Source organism: Dromaius novaehollandiae, chromosome 7 (genome assembly GCF_036370855.1).
Source record: "Dromaius novaehollandiae isolate bDroNov1 chromosome 7, bDroNov1.hap1, whole genome shotgun sequence".
NCBI classification, from domain to species: Eukaryota; Metazoa; Chordata; class Aves; order Casuariiformes; family Dromaiidae; genus Dromaius; species Dromaius novaehollandiae.
Genome location: NC_088104.1, coordinates 44,249,866 through 44,266,363, shown reverse-complemented (window position 1 = coordinate 44,266,363; position 16,498 = coordinate 44,249,866). Strand labels below are relative to the sequence as shown.

General features: G+C 59.1%; 2 protein-coding genes across 2 annotated transcripts; one reads left to right on the top strand and one right to left on the bottom strand.

Moving 5' to 3' along the window:
- Positions 1–2,404: 2,404 nt before the first annotated feature.
- On the bottom strand, positions 2,405–3,856 carry LOC135328951 (inositol 1,4,5-trisphosphate receptor-interacting protein-like 1). Its single transcript, XM_064515528.1, has one exon. It carries the CDS (start codon positions 3,854–3,856, stop codon positions 2,405–2,407), a length of 1,452 nt encoding a protein of 483 aa, XP_064371598.1.
- Positions 3,273–15,295, top strand: LOC135328924 (lanosterol synthase-like). Its single transcript, XM_064515425.1, has 10 exons — positions 3,273–3,983; positions 11,601–11,651; positions 11,800–11,949; positions 12,292–12,388; positions 12,590–12,695; positions 13,227–13,292; positions 13,736–13,816; positions 14,093–14,263; positions 14,719–14,797; positions 15,031–15,295. The coding sequence occupies exons 1-10, from the start codon at positions 3,855–3,857 to the stop codon at positions 15,214–15,216; spliced, it is 1,116 nt and encodes a 371-aa protein (XP_064371495.1). The 5' UTR covers positions 3,273–3,854; the 3' UTR covers positions 15,217–15,295.
- The last annotated feature ends 1,203 nt before the right edge of the window (positions 15,296–16,498 follow it).

The window sequence follows — 16,498 nt, the reverse complement described above, 5'->3', positions numbered from 1 at the left end:
CTGTTCCCGGAGGGGTGCTTGTGGCGCGTGCAGCCTAAGAGGAGGGGTGCTTGTGCTTGCTGCATGCTGGAGGCACAGGAATCGTGGGGGTATCTGCAAGGCCCCTGTGAGTGAGGTGGTGGGTGGGGGGCTGTTTTGGGGTCTGAGCTATGGGCACAGGCTGCTGGCGCTGCAGAGGCAGCGGCTGGAGCGCGCTGTGCCCGTGGGAAAGGCTGCCAGGCTGGAAGAAGCAGGAGCCCAGCGAAAGGCAGGGTGGGTTAGCCCTCAGGACTGCTCTTGTGCTGTGCATGCCCGCGAGTCTGTGGGCAAGCTGTCCCCGTTTGCTGAAGGTGCTGGTGAGAGCTGGGGTCTGTATCCTGCCCTAGAGCTCTCACGTGGCAGGAGGAGTGTTTCTGCGAGTGCCCTGTGGTCTCTGGGCAAACGGGTGTGAGCCGCAGTGCTGGTAGCAGAGCGGTGCCTGGAGGTTGTGTTGCTGGGGGTTCTGCAGTAAAACATGCCTTTTGTTCTCCTAGGTCCTTGCTGCTGTGGGATAGCTGGTGTTTTGCCCCTTGGCCTCCCGTCGAGCTGCCGGCTGGGGCCCCCTTTTGGGACCAGCTGGGCTGGGGCCCTGCTCCCCGTTCTGTCGCTAAAGCAGCAAAGTCCCCTGTGGTGCTGCCGCAAATGCCAGGGCTGCTGAGTGCATCTGGGCAATGCCCCCCGCCAGGCCTAGCTCCTTCTTGCAAAGGCCTTTTGAGCATTGAGCAAAGCAGGTGGGGCTGAGGCCCGCTGTCCTGCTGGGGAGACTGACCCCCCAGTGGGCACAGCAGTGGGAGCAGCAGGGTTAAAAATGTGGCTCAGGGCCCTCCCTAGCACAGCCTGCACCTTCCCTGCCTGCTGGGGGACAGGGCTGGTGACATCCAGCCTTGGGTGAGAGTGACGTGGGGCTGATGACATTGCCATCCACTAGCGGCAGGTGCCTGTGGCCGCCCCATGCCCCTGGGTGAGCTTGGTTGAGGGTGAGAGGCAGCGCTCTGCCTGGTTCCCCCTGAGGACAAATGCCTGGTCGATGCTGAACCCTGGCTGTCTCCCTGGTCCTTGCTCTCTGTGTGGCCTCATTGCTGCCCGGGAGCCTCGGCCTTTGCAGCTGCCGCAGCTGGGCCTCAGTCGGGTGGGATGTTCTTGCCGCGGAGCTGGAGCAACTGGGCATGGGCACAGGCGTCAGCGCTCCGGCCTGCCCTCTCCTTGGCCCCAGCCGTGGTGCTGCTCCGTGCGGCTTGTCAATGTGAGCAGCTTGTGAAGGTGGCCACTGCTCTGGAAAGCACATTGGCAGTGTAAGCAGGGCCGGGGCAGCTTTGGCAGATGGGCAGTGACTGATTGTGCCTGTTGCTGCCCCCTGCACTTGTGCTGGTGGCTAGCAATGGCGTCTTGCTGTGCCTTTGGGAGTGGCTGGGGTGGTGTTGCTTATTGCCAGCCAAGGGCCTGTGCTGGGAACGACGGCTAGCACAAACTGGGCCCTGCCGGGCCTGCTACAGGAAGAGGCAAGAGCAGGTGTCGTAAGAGCACAGCCCCCCACGCCCCCCGAGAGCCCCTAAACCCCACAGACCCTAGCTGATGGACGTAGGGCAGCTGTGGTACGACTCCTGCTAGCTCGCTGAGCAAGCCAAGGCACTGAGTGCGTGCGGGACACCAGCCCGGCTTTCTCCAGCACTCGGGCACGTGCAGCTCTTTTGAGGTGATAGTTATGAAACAGCTTGTGAGTCTTCCGCAGCACACAAGGGCTGTATTTCTGCCGCAGGTGTCCCAAATACACATATCCGTGCACCTGTTGTGTCGCACGGCTGCAATGAGGCCGGCCAGCACTTCCCAGAGACGTGGCATGCACGGCGTGCGTGCCTGCTTTGAGTGCAGGCCATCGCCAAAGCTTTAACCTTGCTGGCCGTGCGAACGCTGGCGCAGGTGCCCTATTTTGTGCCTGTTCAGCGTGACAGCCGTACATCTGATGCACCTCCCAAATGTCATCTGTGCGGCAGGCACCCTTGCTACTGTCAGCTAGCTTCCTGGGATTGGGGGAAATAGGGCAGTCTGGCGTGTGCTAGTGTTTGTGATTTCTGGTCATCTCCCAGACACGAGGCAATCTTGGGTGTGTATCCCTGTGGCAGGATGGGGCCCGCGTTGCCCACACAGCGTTGCCCAGGCGGAGGCAGCCACAGACAGAGGGCTTGTGAGAAGAGGCAACTTTATTGGGGTGTGTGCATAGGGCAGTGCTCCCGTGGGGAACTGAATCTCTCCAAAAGGATGGGCAGTCTCTGCGCAGGTGATCACAGGCGCCTCTGTCGCACGCCTCCTGTCAACGGCGTCTTCAGTGGGATCGGGTGAGGATCCGCAAAGTGTGCTTTTGCTCCATTTGCAGAGCCGCCTTTTGGCGTCAGTCTAACAGGCTCCTGAGCCGATCCTGCAGCTCGGTGAACTCGCGCGGCGCCTGGGCGTGGGCGTCGGGCTGCTGCGCCAGGCGCTGGAAGAGGTTGAGCGGGCTGGCCGTTTGGAAGGCCGCTGGCAGGGGGACCTCCCTGGGCACCCTCTCGTTGCCTAGGAGGAAGTGGTGAAGCTGTTTCTCCTCCAGGCAGTGGTGCAGGTAGCGCAGGACATCCCTCAGCCGCTCCAGGAGATGCTCCGGGCACCACTCTGATGGGGGAAGCAGTGTCAGGAGGTGCATGGCGACTGTTTTCAGGTGGACAGAGGAAAGCACCGAGTCCTCCAGGAGGTAGGTGAGGAGCTGCAGACACGTTAGGTGGCAGCTGCCCTGGGGGGCCTGCCTGGCCATGAATCTGAAGAACAGCAGCTCTTGCAGGGCACAGCTCTCCAGCCAAGTTGTGCTGCTGCTGAGGCCGGCCTCTGCCTCCTGGCTGCCCATGAAGAGCCCCGAGTTGTCTTGCTGCACCCCCAGCATTATCTCAGTGTGCATGGTTCTCCCAGAGTCACATGTGAGCTGGAGCTTGCAGGAATGGGAGGAAGGCAGCACTGTCAGCTGGCAGTTTTGTTCCGCAGCAATCACGTCCCAGGCATTTCTTACACAGAGCTGGAACCAGCGGGCGGTTTTCTCCACATCCAGGTAGAAGCCAGTGCACAGGGTGTGTAGGAGCCCGGGGCGCTGATACCTGCGCACTCGGATCTGGGAGTGGTGCCGGAAGCACAGCACATCCCCCAGCAGCTGCTCCCTCTCGCACATGCACTCCAGCTTCACATGGACGCGACCATGCCTCGCCGGCAGCTCCCCGCCAGTGCCCAGCTTCAGGCGGAAGGAGTGCCCGGGTGGTGGCTTCAGGAGCACGAGCAGCCTGTAGACGGTGTCCTGCCTGTGGTAGCTCCAGCCTTCAAAAACGCTGCCCACACCGATGCACCATTCCAGCCGCGGCAGGAAAGTTGTCAAAGAGAGCATCTGGCAGGCATGGAGGAGGTTGCCCGCCAGCTCCTCCACCACCTTGCATGTGTGGGCCACGTCCTGCACTGGCCCCCAGAGGTGCTGCTGGTAGAAGGTCTCTAGGGCCCTCCTGCCTGGGCAGTCCAGCTGCTGTTCAGGAGAGAGCCAGTGCACAGCACCCACAGCCTCCTGCTCCTCGCCTTCCCCCTCCTCTTCGCTGCTGGAGGAGCTCAGGCCACTGCTGCTGTCACACTCATCAAAGTCCTGCTCCGTGGCCATCCAGAAGAGCCCAAAGAGCAGCACAAGGCCTGCAGCAAAGGCCCCAAACTGCCACAGGTCCCAGGTGGCGAAGACCACATCTCTCCTGAAAAGTCCGCTCTGCGGCTCCTGCATCATCTCCGCAAACTCCTGCTGCAGCCGAGTCATCAGCTCCACCTCCTGCTCCTTGCGCTGCTGCATGCACTGCTCCATGGCCACATCCATGTGGTCACTGACCTTCAGCGGCTGCAGGACAATGCCCAGCATGGCGAGGAGGAGCGCAAGACCCCCAGCCATAGCCTACCTAGAGGAGGTGGGAGAGAAGCAGGTGAGCCAGGCCAGCTGGGAGAGAGCTTGCGGATTGGTGGCGGGAGCTGCAGGCACAAAGGGGCAAGATGGGAGAGGGGGCGAGGGAGCTTGGAGGCAGCAAGGCTGGGATTTGTGAGCGCTGCCTGAGCAGGGACCCCGGGCCACGCCAGGGAAAGCGCTTGGGCCCTGGTGCCTGCAGGCTCCAAGGGGACGCAGGGCCTAGACGCCGACACTGTGGGGCCGGCCCATCCTGCCAACCCTCCCCTGAGGCCCAGCACCCTGGCCAGGCTTTGCCCCGGGGGCAGGGGTGCAGAAAGAGCAAGTGCCACCAGAATGGGGAGTCCTGAGGCCCGTGCCCCCCCGCCCCCCCGCCAAGGGAGCAGCGGCCCGCAGAGCTGCGAGTGCCCGGCGCATCCCCAACACGTCTCTGGGCACCCGGGCTCACCGGGAGCCCCAGGCACCTCTGCCTCCAGCCCTCAGGGTGCCAACATCCCTGACCCAACGCGCTGCTCTGCATGGCTCAGCCCTTGCTGCAGCGCTGGAAACCTCCGGGAGGGAGCTGGCATTGGTGCCCCGGCCCTCGTCCCGTCCAGTGTTGCCCCACTGCTGCACTCACCCTGCAGAGGCTGCCGCAGCCCGGGCTGGCCCAGGCCATACTGCTGTGAACCCAGCAGTGCTGCGGGGCCAATGCCTGTGGGTGCCCTGGTGACAGCCCCCTGCCTTTGTGACTTGTCCTCTGTGCTGTCACGGGGGCACAGCCCCTTTCCAGGGCCAGCCCTGGCCGCCATGCCCACCCTGGCGTAGTGACACACACCTGTTCTGGGCAGCCAGAGCCGAGGCCCTGGCACCCACCACCTACGAGCCCAGGCAGCAGCCACACAGCATGCCCGTGGGCCCCCCTCACCAGGTGGGCAGAAGCACCCAAACAGCCCTCAGCCCTTCTAAGAAAGAAAAAGGGGCCCTGTGGAAGGAGGTCCTCCACTTACAAAGACAGAGTCAGTATTTTCTGAGCCAGGAGGACGAGCTCCGCCTTGCAGGCATCAAACAACTTGGGGCCTTTGGGAAGGGCCAGAAGAGAGCAAGTCCTGCCCCACCACCCCCCTTCCCATGAGGACTTTGTTCCTTTTGAGCCTGGCAAACCTCCTCCTTCCCTCTTCTTCCCTTGGGTTTCTTCTGCTGAGGCAGGACTTAGCCCTGCGAGTCCTGACAATGAAGCGTAATGACAAGAGCATCCCCAGTTAGAGCAGCAAATCGCCTGTGGCTCCTGTCTCGTGCTGCAAACTTGCCCCCTGCAAGTGCAGGCACGGGGACTGGAGAGGCCACGCTGGGGCCCACGGTTCTGGCACACCGTTGCCCGTGGGGCAGCTGCTCTGTGGCTGCCAGGGTGCATCTGTCGGCCTGATCCGTGCCTGAAGGGAGCTTGCTTGGGGAAGCGCTGGGGCCGCCTCCTGTGCACACTCACGGGTCCACGCTCCCAGCACTCCCCAGGCCCCGGCATCTCGCTGTGGGTGCTTGTGGGCAGAGGACAGAGAGAGCAGGAGGCTCCCCTCTGCCTGCCTCCTGCCCTCCCTCCTCTCCTTGTCAGAGGCCGTATCCAGTTCAGGCGTGGGCTAGGGCTCGTTGGTCGCTTCCCGCTCATTGCGCTAGAGCTCTCTAGGCAGCAGCAAGCGCCCTGCAGTGACCCTGGCCAGAGAGACTTGCTGCTCCAACCAACGTGGCCACCTACGGGTTTTCCCCCTACAAAGAGTGATTTTGTGAGCTCGCTGCGAGACGCATGCAGGACGGCTTTGGGGGGTGCAGCGCACAAGGAGGCGCAGTAGGTCTGTGCACACGAGCCGTCTCCCTGGCACCAGGGAACTGCATGTGGAGAAGGACGAGCCTCTAGGCGGGGAGGAAGGTGCTCTAGTGACCAGAAGGATCAGAAAGAGAGGAAAAGCTGATGGGGCAAGTCTGTGCACCAGTGTAACCACTGCTAAGGCCCATTCAAGGCCAAAGTTTGTGTCTAGGTTCCAGAGGCAGGGAAGGGGAGGGCAGAGCAGGGAGGGGAAGGGAAAGGTAAAAGAGGGATGGGATGGAAAGGAAAGGGAAAGGGAGGAAAAGGAAAAGGGAAATGGGAAGGAGAAGGAGAAAAGGGAATATAAAGTAAAAGAAAAAGGGAAGGGGTTCTGGGTGAAAGAAGTCTCCTCTTTCCAGGCAAGAGAAACCCCATTTCTCTCAGAGAGGATGCCTGTAGCATGCATTTCTGAACCCTGTAGCATGCATTTCTGAACCTTCTCTTATTAAGAGTGACCATGCTCAGCAACAGATGCCTGGTATAGGACTGTAGTTTCTGCACATGCAACGTGTGTGCTTGCCTACGTGCACATAGGAGCACATCTGGCAGGAGCCGTATGCCCTCATAGCACATACTCTTTGGAGAGTGATGAGAAAGAAAGGCGAATGAGTTTGGTATGGAAATGGTTCTGGTGGTCAAGTGGGCTCCAACAGATGGTAGGCCACGAAATGCACCTTGCCAGCATGGGAACTGAAGAGGGGGCCCCTGCATGTGGCGTGGTTGGGGCATTAGCTCAAGACGACCAGTGCTGGACTGGATGGTCCTGGGAGGTGCAGAAAGTAGCCCCTGGTGGAAATGGGAGCTCCTCCTTTATGGGCCTCGCAAAAGACTCCATGTGCACGTGAGCTGTGATCATGTATCCAGTTAAAAGGAAAGTGCTAAGGAGCTGGCCGGGTATTAGTAAAACTCCATGGCCTTTGTGTCCTGCTTGGTGGAAAGAGCAGGAGATCCCCACCCTCATAGGGAAGTGCTCAGAGAATTGCCCTCTGCAGTCTGCGGAAAGTGTCTCTGGCACATGTTCTCGTGCTGCTAGACCACGTTCAGGCCCATGACTGGAACTGGAGCGTCAGCATGTTCCCGCTCCTTGTCACTGTGGGAGGTGGTGTGCTCATAGCCAGAATCCATGTCATGGTCCTGCTTCCTGGCCAGCCAGCGGACCCAAAGAGCAGCACTAGGGCTCCAGCAAAGGCCCCGAACTGCCACCTGTCCCACGCAGTGAAGACCACAGCTTTCCTGGCAAGCCCGCTCGGCTCTTGCATCATGTCCACAGACTCCTGCTGCAGCTGAGCCGTCTGCTCCTCACGCGGATGCATGTGCTTCTGCACGGCCAGCGTTCCTTGGTCTCTGCTCCAACTACATGCACACTATGAAGCTTCAGCTACACCCAAAACATCTCCTCCCCACCTTAACTATGACTTCCGTGACTATGGAGGAGGTAGAATGGGCTGAATGTTTGGAAGGCTGGTGGCAGGGGGACCTCCCAGAACAGCCTTTGATTGCCTCGGAGAAAGTGGTGAAGCTGTGGAGGCCCCTTCTGCGTGGGGGGAAGCGGTCGCCAGCAGAGAGGGCGCGGGGTGTGGGTGAGCTGCTCGGGGAGGATGGGGTCATCTGCCGCTGGTGCCAAGGCCCAGAGCTGGCCGGAGCGGTGCCCCGGGGGTGGAACTGGAGGGAAGCGTGGGCACTACTCAGGGAAGTGTGCGAAGCAATGCCTCAAATGGTGCAGCAGCCTGCAAGCACCTGAAGCCCGTCCGTGGAACGACGTGGGCAAGAGCTGCGGCCAAAGCGACCAGGTTGCAGCACAAAGTCCGATGTTGAGGGCACAGAGTGCTGCTCCGTGCGGCTTGTCAGTGTGAGCAGCTTGTGAAGGTGGCCACTGCTCTGGAAAGCACATTGGCTGGTTTCCCCAACTGCACCTCACCCTGGGGCCCCTGCAGGGGCTTTCTCTGCGCAGCCCCGCCCTGGGGCCTGCTCGGCAGGCTCTTGCTTGCCTGCTGGCTTTGTCGGGGGGACAAAGCCGGGGGACACCTGAGACAGCGCACTAGTGGAGGGGAGGCAGGTTGGATGGTGCCAGGGCGCTGGGAGCAGAGCACCGCACAGGCCTTGGGGCAAGGAGGCTTGGAAGGAGGAGTAAAACCCGCCATGGCCAAGGACACCTTGGCAGGCCCGAAAAGGTGCTCTGCCTCTTGCCAGGCCTCGTCGTGCCCCCGGGCGGCAGGGTCTGGTCTCAGCCTTGGAGGGGGAAATGGAGACATGCAGAGCCATGGGGCTTAAATCTGCCAGGAGGAGAAGACACAGCTCCTGCTGGAGGTTTTCTTAGCACAGCCTGGAGCAGTGCAGCGAAGCCTGAGTTTCTGGAGAAGAGGCCAAGCGCAGCCACGCAGGACTCAGCCCCCTGAGGTCTCTGGCCTGTCCTTCCCAGGAGATGGGCCAAACACGCTCAGCTCCCCTGGGGACAGGCTGCTGGGACGGGTGCAGCTGCAATAGCTACGAGGTGCTCTGCTGGCTGGAGGCAAACCCTGCCTTGATGAGAAGGTACCTGGGCACCTGCGCCTGCAGGAGAGCAGGCACCAGGCACCAGGCAAGAAGAGACACTAGAAGGTGGAGAAGAGGCCCAGAGGCTTTTCTCTGCCTGTCGCACAACCCCAGCTGCAGCAGGGCTCCAGGGGTGCCCAGAGATGAGAGAGGTCACTGCAAGCACTGCTGTCCATGTGCTTTGGGAGGAGGCTACTCTGGGAGAGGAGAGGGGAGCCAGGCGCGTTCCCGCCTACAAAGTCACGCTGCAGGGTCTTGGCTTTTTGGCTGGGGAAGGTCCCTGCTGCCTGCTCTCCCCAGCCTGCAGCCCTCAGCACTGAAATCCGAGTGGGTCCCCAGCCCCCGGGCAGGACTTTGTGGACCAGAAACAGCAGCTGCCAGAGCTGCTGGTGCCTACTGTCAGCAAGCAGCTGCGCACTGTACGTACTGGTACTCGGGGTGTGCAGGAGCCTGAGCAGGACACAGCCTGAGAGGAATAAAACCTGTATAGGCATACCTCATTTTAGTGCGCTTCACTTTATTGCACATCGCAGATATTGCGGTCTTTCCAAATTGAAGGTTTCTGGCAACAAAGCAAGTCTATCGGTGCCGTTTTTCCCAGCACGTACTCACTTTGTGTTTCTGTGTCACATTTTGGTAATTCTCGCAGTATTGCAAACTTTTTCATTATTATTCTATCTGTTAAGGTGATCTGTGATCAGTGATCTTTGATTGTAATCATTTTGGGGCGCCACGAACCGCACCCGTATAAGACAGCAAACTGAATCGATAAATGTTGTGTGTGTTCTGCCTGCACCCCCAGCCGGCCATTCCCCTGTCTCTCTCCCTCTCCTTGGGCCTCCCTCTTCCCTGAGACACAACACTATTGAAATTAGGCCTGTTAATGAGAAAAGCCAAACAGCCTTATTACTGATATGGGGAAAGTTTTGGCAGTCTGGATAGAGGATCAAACCAGCCACAACGTTCCCTTAAACGAAAGCCTAAGCCGGACCAAGGCCCTAACTCTCTTCAATTCTGCGAAGGCTGAGAGAAGTGAGGAAGCTGCAGAAGCAAAGTTTGAAGCTAGCAGAGGTTGGTTCATGAGGTCTAAGGAAAGAAGCAGTCTCTGTAACATGAAAGTGCAAGGTGAAGCAGCAAGTGCTGGTGCAGAAGCTGCAGCAAGTTATCCAGACGATCTAGCGAAGATAACTGGTGAAGGTGGCTACGCTAAACAACAGATTTTCCATGTAGACGTAACAGCCTTATATCGGAAGGAGATGCTATGTAGGACTTTCATAGCTGGAGAGAAGTCAGTGCCTGGCTTCAAAGCTTCGAAGGACAGGCTGACTCTCTTGTTAGGGGCTAATGCAACTGGTGACTTTAAGTTGAAGCCAATGCTCCTTTTCCATTCCACAAATCCGAGGGCCCTTAAGAATTATGCTAAATCTACTCTGCCTGTGCTCTATAAATGGAACGCCAAAGCCTGGATGACAGCACATCCATTTCCAGCATGGTTTACTGAATATTTTAAGCTGACTGTTGACACCTGCTGCTCAGAAAAAAGGATTCCTTTCAAAATATTACTGCTCACTGACAATGCATCTGGTCACCCCAAAGCTCTCGTGGAGATGTACAGTGAGATTAGTGTTGTTTTCCTGCCTGCTAAGACAACACCCATTCTGCAGCCCATGGATCAAGGAGTAATTCTGACTTTCAAGTCTTACTGTTTAAGAAATACATCTTGTAAGGCTAGAGCTGTATTGAAACAGAGTAACAGAGACTGTGTGACCTGACAGTATCAGACGGCCTCTGGAGCCTGTGGCAGTTTCTCACGGGGCTAGAAACGAACCTGGCCAAATTCACCGGGGTAAACTGTAGCTTGTGTGAGAAGTCTGATTAGTAGGAGCCACTGCCCTTACAGAGCTTCCCCACGGGAAAGGCTGTGAGATTGCACAGCGTGGGAGCACAGCTCTCTCTGAGCTCCCGGGTGCCCCAGGGACCCCTGGGTTTGGCCGTGCTCCCCAGGGGGTGGCTGGCAGAGGTGTTGAAGCAGCCCGCAGGGTGGGTGCCCAGTGGAGGAGATGTTTCCTTTTGGGGCTAGTTCCCTTCGCACCTCATCCCAGATGTGGATCCCAGGGTGGATGAGGCCAGTGGCTGGGAGTGATGGCGGGGGGTGGGGTGTCCATCCCTCAGGATGGCAGAGAGACCCCCCACCCCCACCCCAGCTGCCCCTGCCCCTCTGCTCAGATGCTGCATGTGGACACTGCCGTGCTTCTCTCCTGGCTGTTGCCTCCCTCTGCTCCTCATCCCTGGCTGCCTGTCCTGTCCTGGCTGTGCCTGGCACAGGCCGTGCTGGCTGTCTCCTTTCCTGTCCCCTTGCCATCCCTGTGCTGCTGTGTCTGTCCCCTCTGCGCCTGCGCATCAGCTGTGGTGCTGCACACCCCGAAGCTGAGACGCAAGGTGGAGGGAGCTCGCGGGGGTAATGCAGGAGGGAGTTGCTGCCCCAGAGAGCCGGGGCAGGCTGCCCTCCTGCCACAGGCAGCTGCCTCTCCCTGCCTGCTCTCTCTCTTCCAGGGGACAAATGGATCCCAGCTCTGGGATACTGCCTTTGCCGTTCAAGCCTTTCTGGAGGTAATGCTCCCTTCAGGGCTGTGTGCTTCCTCAGGCGAGTGGCCTCTCCTGGGCCATCCCCAAATACTGCTGGCTCCTACTGCACATCCCCTCAGAGCTCTGCTGTGTGGATCCTGGCATCACATTGCACACCAGGGCTGGGTGGACACACTGCTGCTCAGAGCTGTTGACCTGTTACTCCCCGGCCATGTGGGCCCTGGCCAGGCAAATGCCTCTCTCCAGCCCCAGCAACAAGGGCTGGTCCAGCTCCAGCTGCAGAAGCTGCTAGTGGAAACAGTCAGATGGATCTGAGTGAAGTACAAATGCAAACCTATGGGAAGGGCTATAGGAAGGGCAGGAGTTGATTGCACCTAGACCAGCAGGTCAGCGAGATCCCAGCACATCCTCTTCTAACCGAGGGATGTGCGTGTCGGCCGCAGCTCCGTGCTGACTGTGTACCTCCATTTCCAGGCAGAATCCCAGAAGGTCCCGGAATTCACGTCCTGCCTCCAAAACGCCCATGAGTTCCTCAGGTTCAGCCAGGCGAGCAGAGCCGGTTGGCGGTGTCTCTGTTGTGCTGGCTGTGCAGACTCTGAGTCTTCTTACCGCCCTATTTAATACCTCTGTTTTCCTCTGAAGAGATCTTCTGCCTGCCCTCACTGTTGCTCTTGTTCTCTGCAGATGCCGGAGAACCCAGCCGACTACCAGAAATATTATTGCCATATGAACAAGGTAGCAGAGCTGGAGCTGGCTGCTGTGGGATGGGTGCTTGGGGCAGCAATTTGGGCAGAGGGGATGGGACTGAGGGGCAGCGACTTCCTCTGTGCAAGGGGAGAGCAAGTCTGGGGGAAGCTGCTGAGCCCTCCTGACCCTTCCCCAGGGTGGCTTCCCCTTCAGCACCCGGGACTGCGGCTGGATCGTGGCTGTCTGCACGGCAGAGGGGCTGAAGTCAGTGATGCTGCTGCAGGAGAAGTGCCCCTTCCTAACCAAGCCCGTCCCCTCTGAGCGCCTCTTTGACGCCGTGAATGTGGTAAGTGCTGCAACAACTGGGGCTGTGGGAAATGCAGCCAGCTAAACTGAGCTAAAACAGGAGAAGGCAAGGCCTGATGAGTTGCTAGGCCTGGTATCGCATAAGCTGGTACAAGGCCTGTGGCCTGCTAATAGCGATGCTGACACCATATTTACTGTGATACAAGTCTCTGGAGTGATGGTCCAGCTTGGGTGTGCCTATGGCTGTGGGTTGGGATGTGAGTTATTTGCCAGCCCTGTGGGCTTGTGGGCTTGACTCTGTCCTCACACCTGGCTCGGGGGTGGACTGGGGTGGCGCTGCCTGTGGGCCAGTTGGGTCCCCACTCTCTGCTTGTCCGGGCAGTTGCTGAGCATGAGAAACTCCGATGGAGGCTTTGGCACCTATGAAACCAAGCGAGGAGGTCGCTTACTGGAGCTGCTGAACCCCTCGGAGGTGTTTGGTAAGGGGAGCTGTGTGGGGCGGGTTGTCCCGCCCGCTGCAAAGGGGCTGGCCCTGCCGTGCCCAGTGGGTGCCTGGCTTGGCCCCAGGTCCCTCTGCGGGATGAGCGTGCGCTGGGGCCAGGGAAGGGGTCGGCAGCGTGCTGCGGGGAGAGCTGCCTGGCCCAGGGGCTGTTGCATTGCTGTCCTCCTGCCCCCGGCAGGTGACATCATGATCGACTACACCTACGTGGAGTGCACGTCGGCCGTCATGCAGGCGCTCAGACACTTCCACGAGGTCTTCCCTGAGCACAGGGCCCCAGAGATGAGGTGAGACGCTGAGAGGAGAGTGGGGCAGGGGGAAAACAGGCTGCAGTGACCCATGCTGCCTGCCATGGCCCCAGCTGAGACGGGCCCTGCTGAGCCTTGTCAGGGCCCTCTGTGTTGGCATGGAGCTGCCCTTGGCACCTTCAAGGCTGGGATGCTGCTGACGTCTCCAAACCAGAGCTCCCTGTAAGAGGCTGGGGCCTAGCCTGGCTCAAGGAGCGGGGCGCAGGCCATTTGTCTTCATGGCATGAGGCAGGGGGGACCTGGTGAAGAAGCTGCCTGTCTCTTCACTTAGCGGTTGCCTCCATCTTGCCACCATTTGCTGGCTGGGTTTCCTGTTGTGTGCCAGCTCGTGGCAGAAAAGCATCCAAGTGGTGCGTGATTTTCCTGTGAGATCCCATGGGGACTGTGAGGCTGCCTGTCTGCTGTCTTGCTTCTCGCAAGGGCCCACCAAATCCTCGGAGGGACTGATGGCTGCATAGGCAGCCACTGAGCTTGGGCTGCTTTTGAAGCAGGCGTCTTTCTCCCGACCAGAGAGACTCTGCAGAAGGGCCTGGACTTCTGTCGGAGGACGCAGCGAGCCGACGGGTCGTGGGAAGAGTAAGCAGTGCTCCTGGGGCCTGGCTTTTCCCCGGCAGCCCCAGTATGAGAGGGACCGTGGTGGCAAGTGCTCGTGGCTGGCAGGATGTGTGGGAAAGGCAAGCAGGGGCCAGTTCTCCCCCCCTTCAGCTGCTGTGTGCTTTGCTCTCCTGTCCTTTCCCTCCAGCCCAGATGGAGCAGGCACCTCGCACGCTGCACGAGGCCTGGGCAATCCTTGAGGGCTGGGGTGGCTCCAGCTCCTCTGGTTCCTGAGTGGCTGCTGCCTCCTGAGCAAGCTGGGAGCAGTCCTGGTGGGGCTGGATGTGGTTGTGCCCTAGCAAACACCGGCTGCAGGGTCGGTGCCTCTGTGCAGCTCTGCACTTGCTCTGACCCCAGCAGCGTTGCAGCCTGCATCTCCCTTGGGCTGTGCAAACCTGACACTACTGCTCTCCCTTCCCTCCTAGGAGCTGGGGGGTTTGTTTCACCTACGGCACCTGGTTTGGCCTGGAGGCATTTGCCTGTATGCAGCACACATACCGCGATGGGTGAGTGAGGGGCAGTATGCTTCCCGTGCCCCTCTCTCTTGGGCAGGGGCAGGACCACGTGGTGGGGCTGAGCTGATCCCCTGGCTGGCCCAAGAGCTCCTCCTCCCAAATCTTATGCCTGTGATATGACCAGGGCACTTGCTGCCAGAGCCTGAAACTCTTGGGCAGCCCCACACTATGGGCATGGTAGAGCCTGGCTCCCAGCTGACTGGGGCACGTGGGTGCAAACTCTCCTCGGCCCCCAGCCCCATCTGATTCTCTGCCCCATCTTTGCAGGGCTGCGTGCAGAGAAGTGGCCCGGGCCTGCCAGTTCCTGCTCTCCAAGCGGATGGCAGATGGTGGCTGGGGAGAAGACTTTGAGTCGTGCGAGCAGCACGTGTACGTGCAGAGTGCCGCTTTGCAGATCCACAATACGTGCTGGGCCCTGCTGGGACTCATGGCTGTCAGGTAGGAGCAGCTCTCGCCTCTTCAGACACCGTGTGGCCCTGAGCACATAGTGAGATAGGAAACGCAGGCCAAGTTATAGGGAAGAGCTGGCACGGGCCCTGGGCCCGGCCGTGTGCCGTATGACATTTCCTGAAAGATGCTGTCGGTCACAAGCCTGCTGCGGTGAGGGACTGGCTGGAGCTGTGGTCCACAGGCTGGTGGGGCTCTTGATGCCTGGGGGAAGGGGGGCCCGTGCAAAGCAGGAGTCTGGGTCGCAACCGCAAGCCCCTGGCCTGGGACAGTTTTGCCATATTCTTTATGTCTGGTGTGCTAGGGTCATAAGGGGTCTTCCCAAAGCACTCAGCATGCCGGGGACAAGCATGGGGATCCTGGAGATGGCTGAGTTCCCTAAGCGCGTGGATGGAGGTACATGGATGGTCCAGATTTGGGAGTGTTTACATCTCTGTGCTTTGCAGGTACCCTGATATTAGTGTGCTGGAAAGGGGCATCAAAGTGTTGCTCGATAAACAGCTGCCCAACGGGGACTGGCCTCAGGTATGTAGATCCATTCTTGTCTCTCCAAGGGGTTCCTCTGGTGTTGCAGCTGTCCTGGGCACTGTGCAGCTGTGCACAACCGGCTGCTTGTGGTACTGAGGCGGCAGCCCAAGGCTCACGTGGGGTAGAGGGAAGTGCTTCCAGAGAGGGCGATGCTACACTGAGGAGCGTGGATGAGAGGGATGCAGTGGGTCCCCTCTCACCCATACCGCCTTGCTGTTTTTCTCTCTCAGGAGAACATTGCTGGAGTGTTCAACAAGTTGTGCGCCATCAGCTACACCTCCTACTGCAACGTCTTCCCCATCTGGACACTGGGGCGTTTCTCCCGGCTGCATCCCAACAGCCCTCTCGCTGGGCAGCTGCAGCCCAGATCCTCCTCTGGGGCAGGGAAAGCCCCAGAGGAGGCCTGGTCTGCCTGAGCCTGGGCCACTGCAGACACTGTGGCCTCCAAATTGTCTCTGCTATCGCCTGCCACGTGGGGGCACAGGACTATTTCAAGCAAGATCTCAACGCTGGTCTTACCACAGCCCTGGACCACTGCATCTCCCAGGGAGGAGAGTGCCAGCATGGTGCCACTGGGTCCCCGTTTGCTTTCTGTTGACCCTTTTCTAAGAATCAGCTTTTTAAAAGCCTCTGTCTGGGTATATCCTCCCCCACAGGACATGCAGCAGGGTGACTTTTTGGATCAAACTGGTGACCTGAGAAGAGAAAGCTGCCCAGCTATATTGTATTAGACATCTAGACAGACTTGATCTCTCATCCTTGGTAGAGCAAAGCTGTTTTTATCTTCCCCTTGTGCTGTCCTGGCTCTCTCAGGTTGGCTGTCTGCAGCAAGAGCCTGGGATTTTGGGCTTTCCCTGTGCCCAGCATTGTGATGGGGTGCTCTACATGCCCTGCTGAACCAGCCTCCGCTGTGTGAGCACCAACAACTGCCTTCAAAGTGCTCTCTGCTCTGGAGCCGTCACTGGGAGGGGAAGAGCATCTGTCCCCTCTCCGCTGGTTAGGAAAGAGGAGTGCTTCACCTGTTTTTCTGCTCTTCTGCCCCCCAGCCAGTGGCACCTGGCTTCCCAGAGCCTCACGGGTGAGGTTGCCAGCATCGTTCCCACTTTGAAAAACCGGACACAAAAAACAAGGCAGAAAGCACTGAGGTGGTCAGTGTTAGAGGCACAGCCTGGTCCCCTGGTCTCCAGCCAGGCACGCTAGTTTTCTAGCATGGATGAGTTGCGCTGGAGGCTGTTTTGTGCCTTCTGGCACCCTCCGTCACGGGGAGGGGAGGGATGCCCCTGGGCAGCTGTGTGCCTGGGACATTTCCTTTTTGTCATCAGAGCTGGAAGTCGTGCTGAGTGGCCGATTAATAAATTACTAATGGTGTTGCATGTGGTATGTAGCTGTTTGCTGGTCTTCTCTTGGCCTGCCCCCATGCACATCCCAGGCAGCGGGGAGCTTGTCCAGGAACAGCCTGTAGCCTGGTTTGGGTCACCGGTCTGTTTTTTCCAGCCTCCTATGCTCTTCTGTATATCCCTTGCTGTTTGGTGTGGTCCCCGGGCTTCCTAAAAATCTGCTCCATCCTCTTGTCCTTGTTAAATTGAAAAGCTTATTCAAGCAAATGCAACTTAGGCTGTTTTGACAGCCTCCTTTGCCTTTTCAAATTCTGGGCTCCTTTAAACCTCTCTGTGATAATACTGTGCATTTAAAGCACCT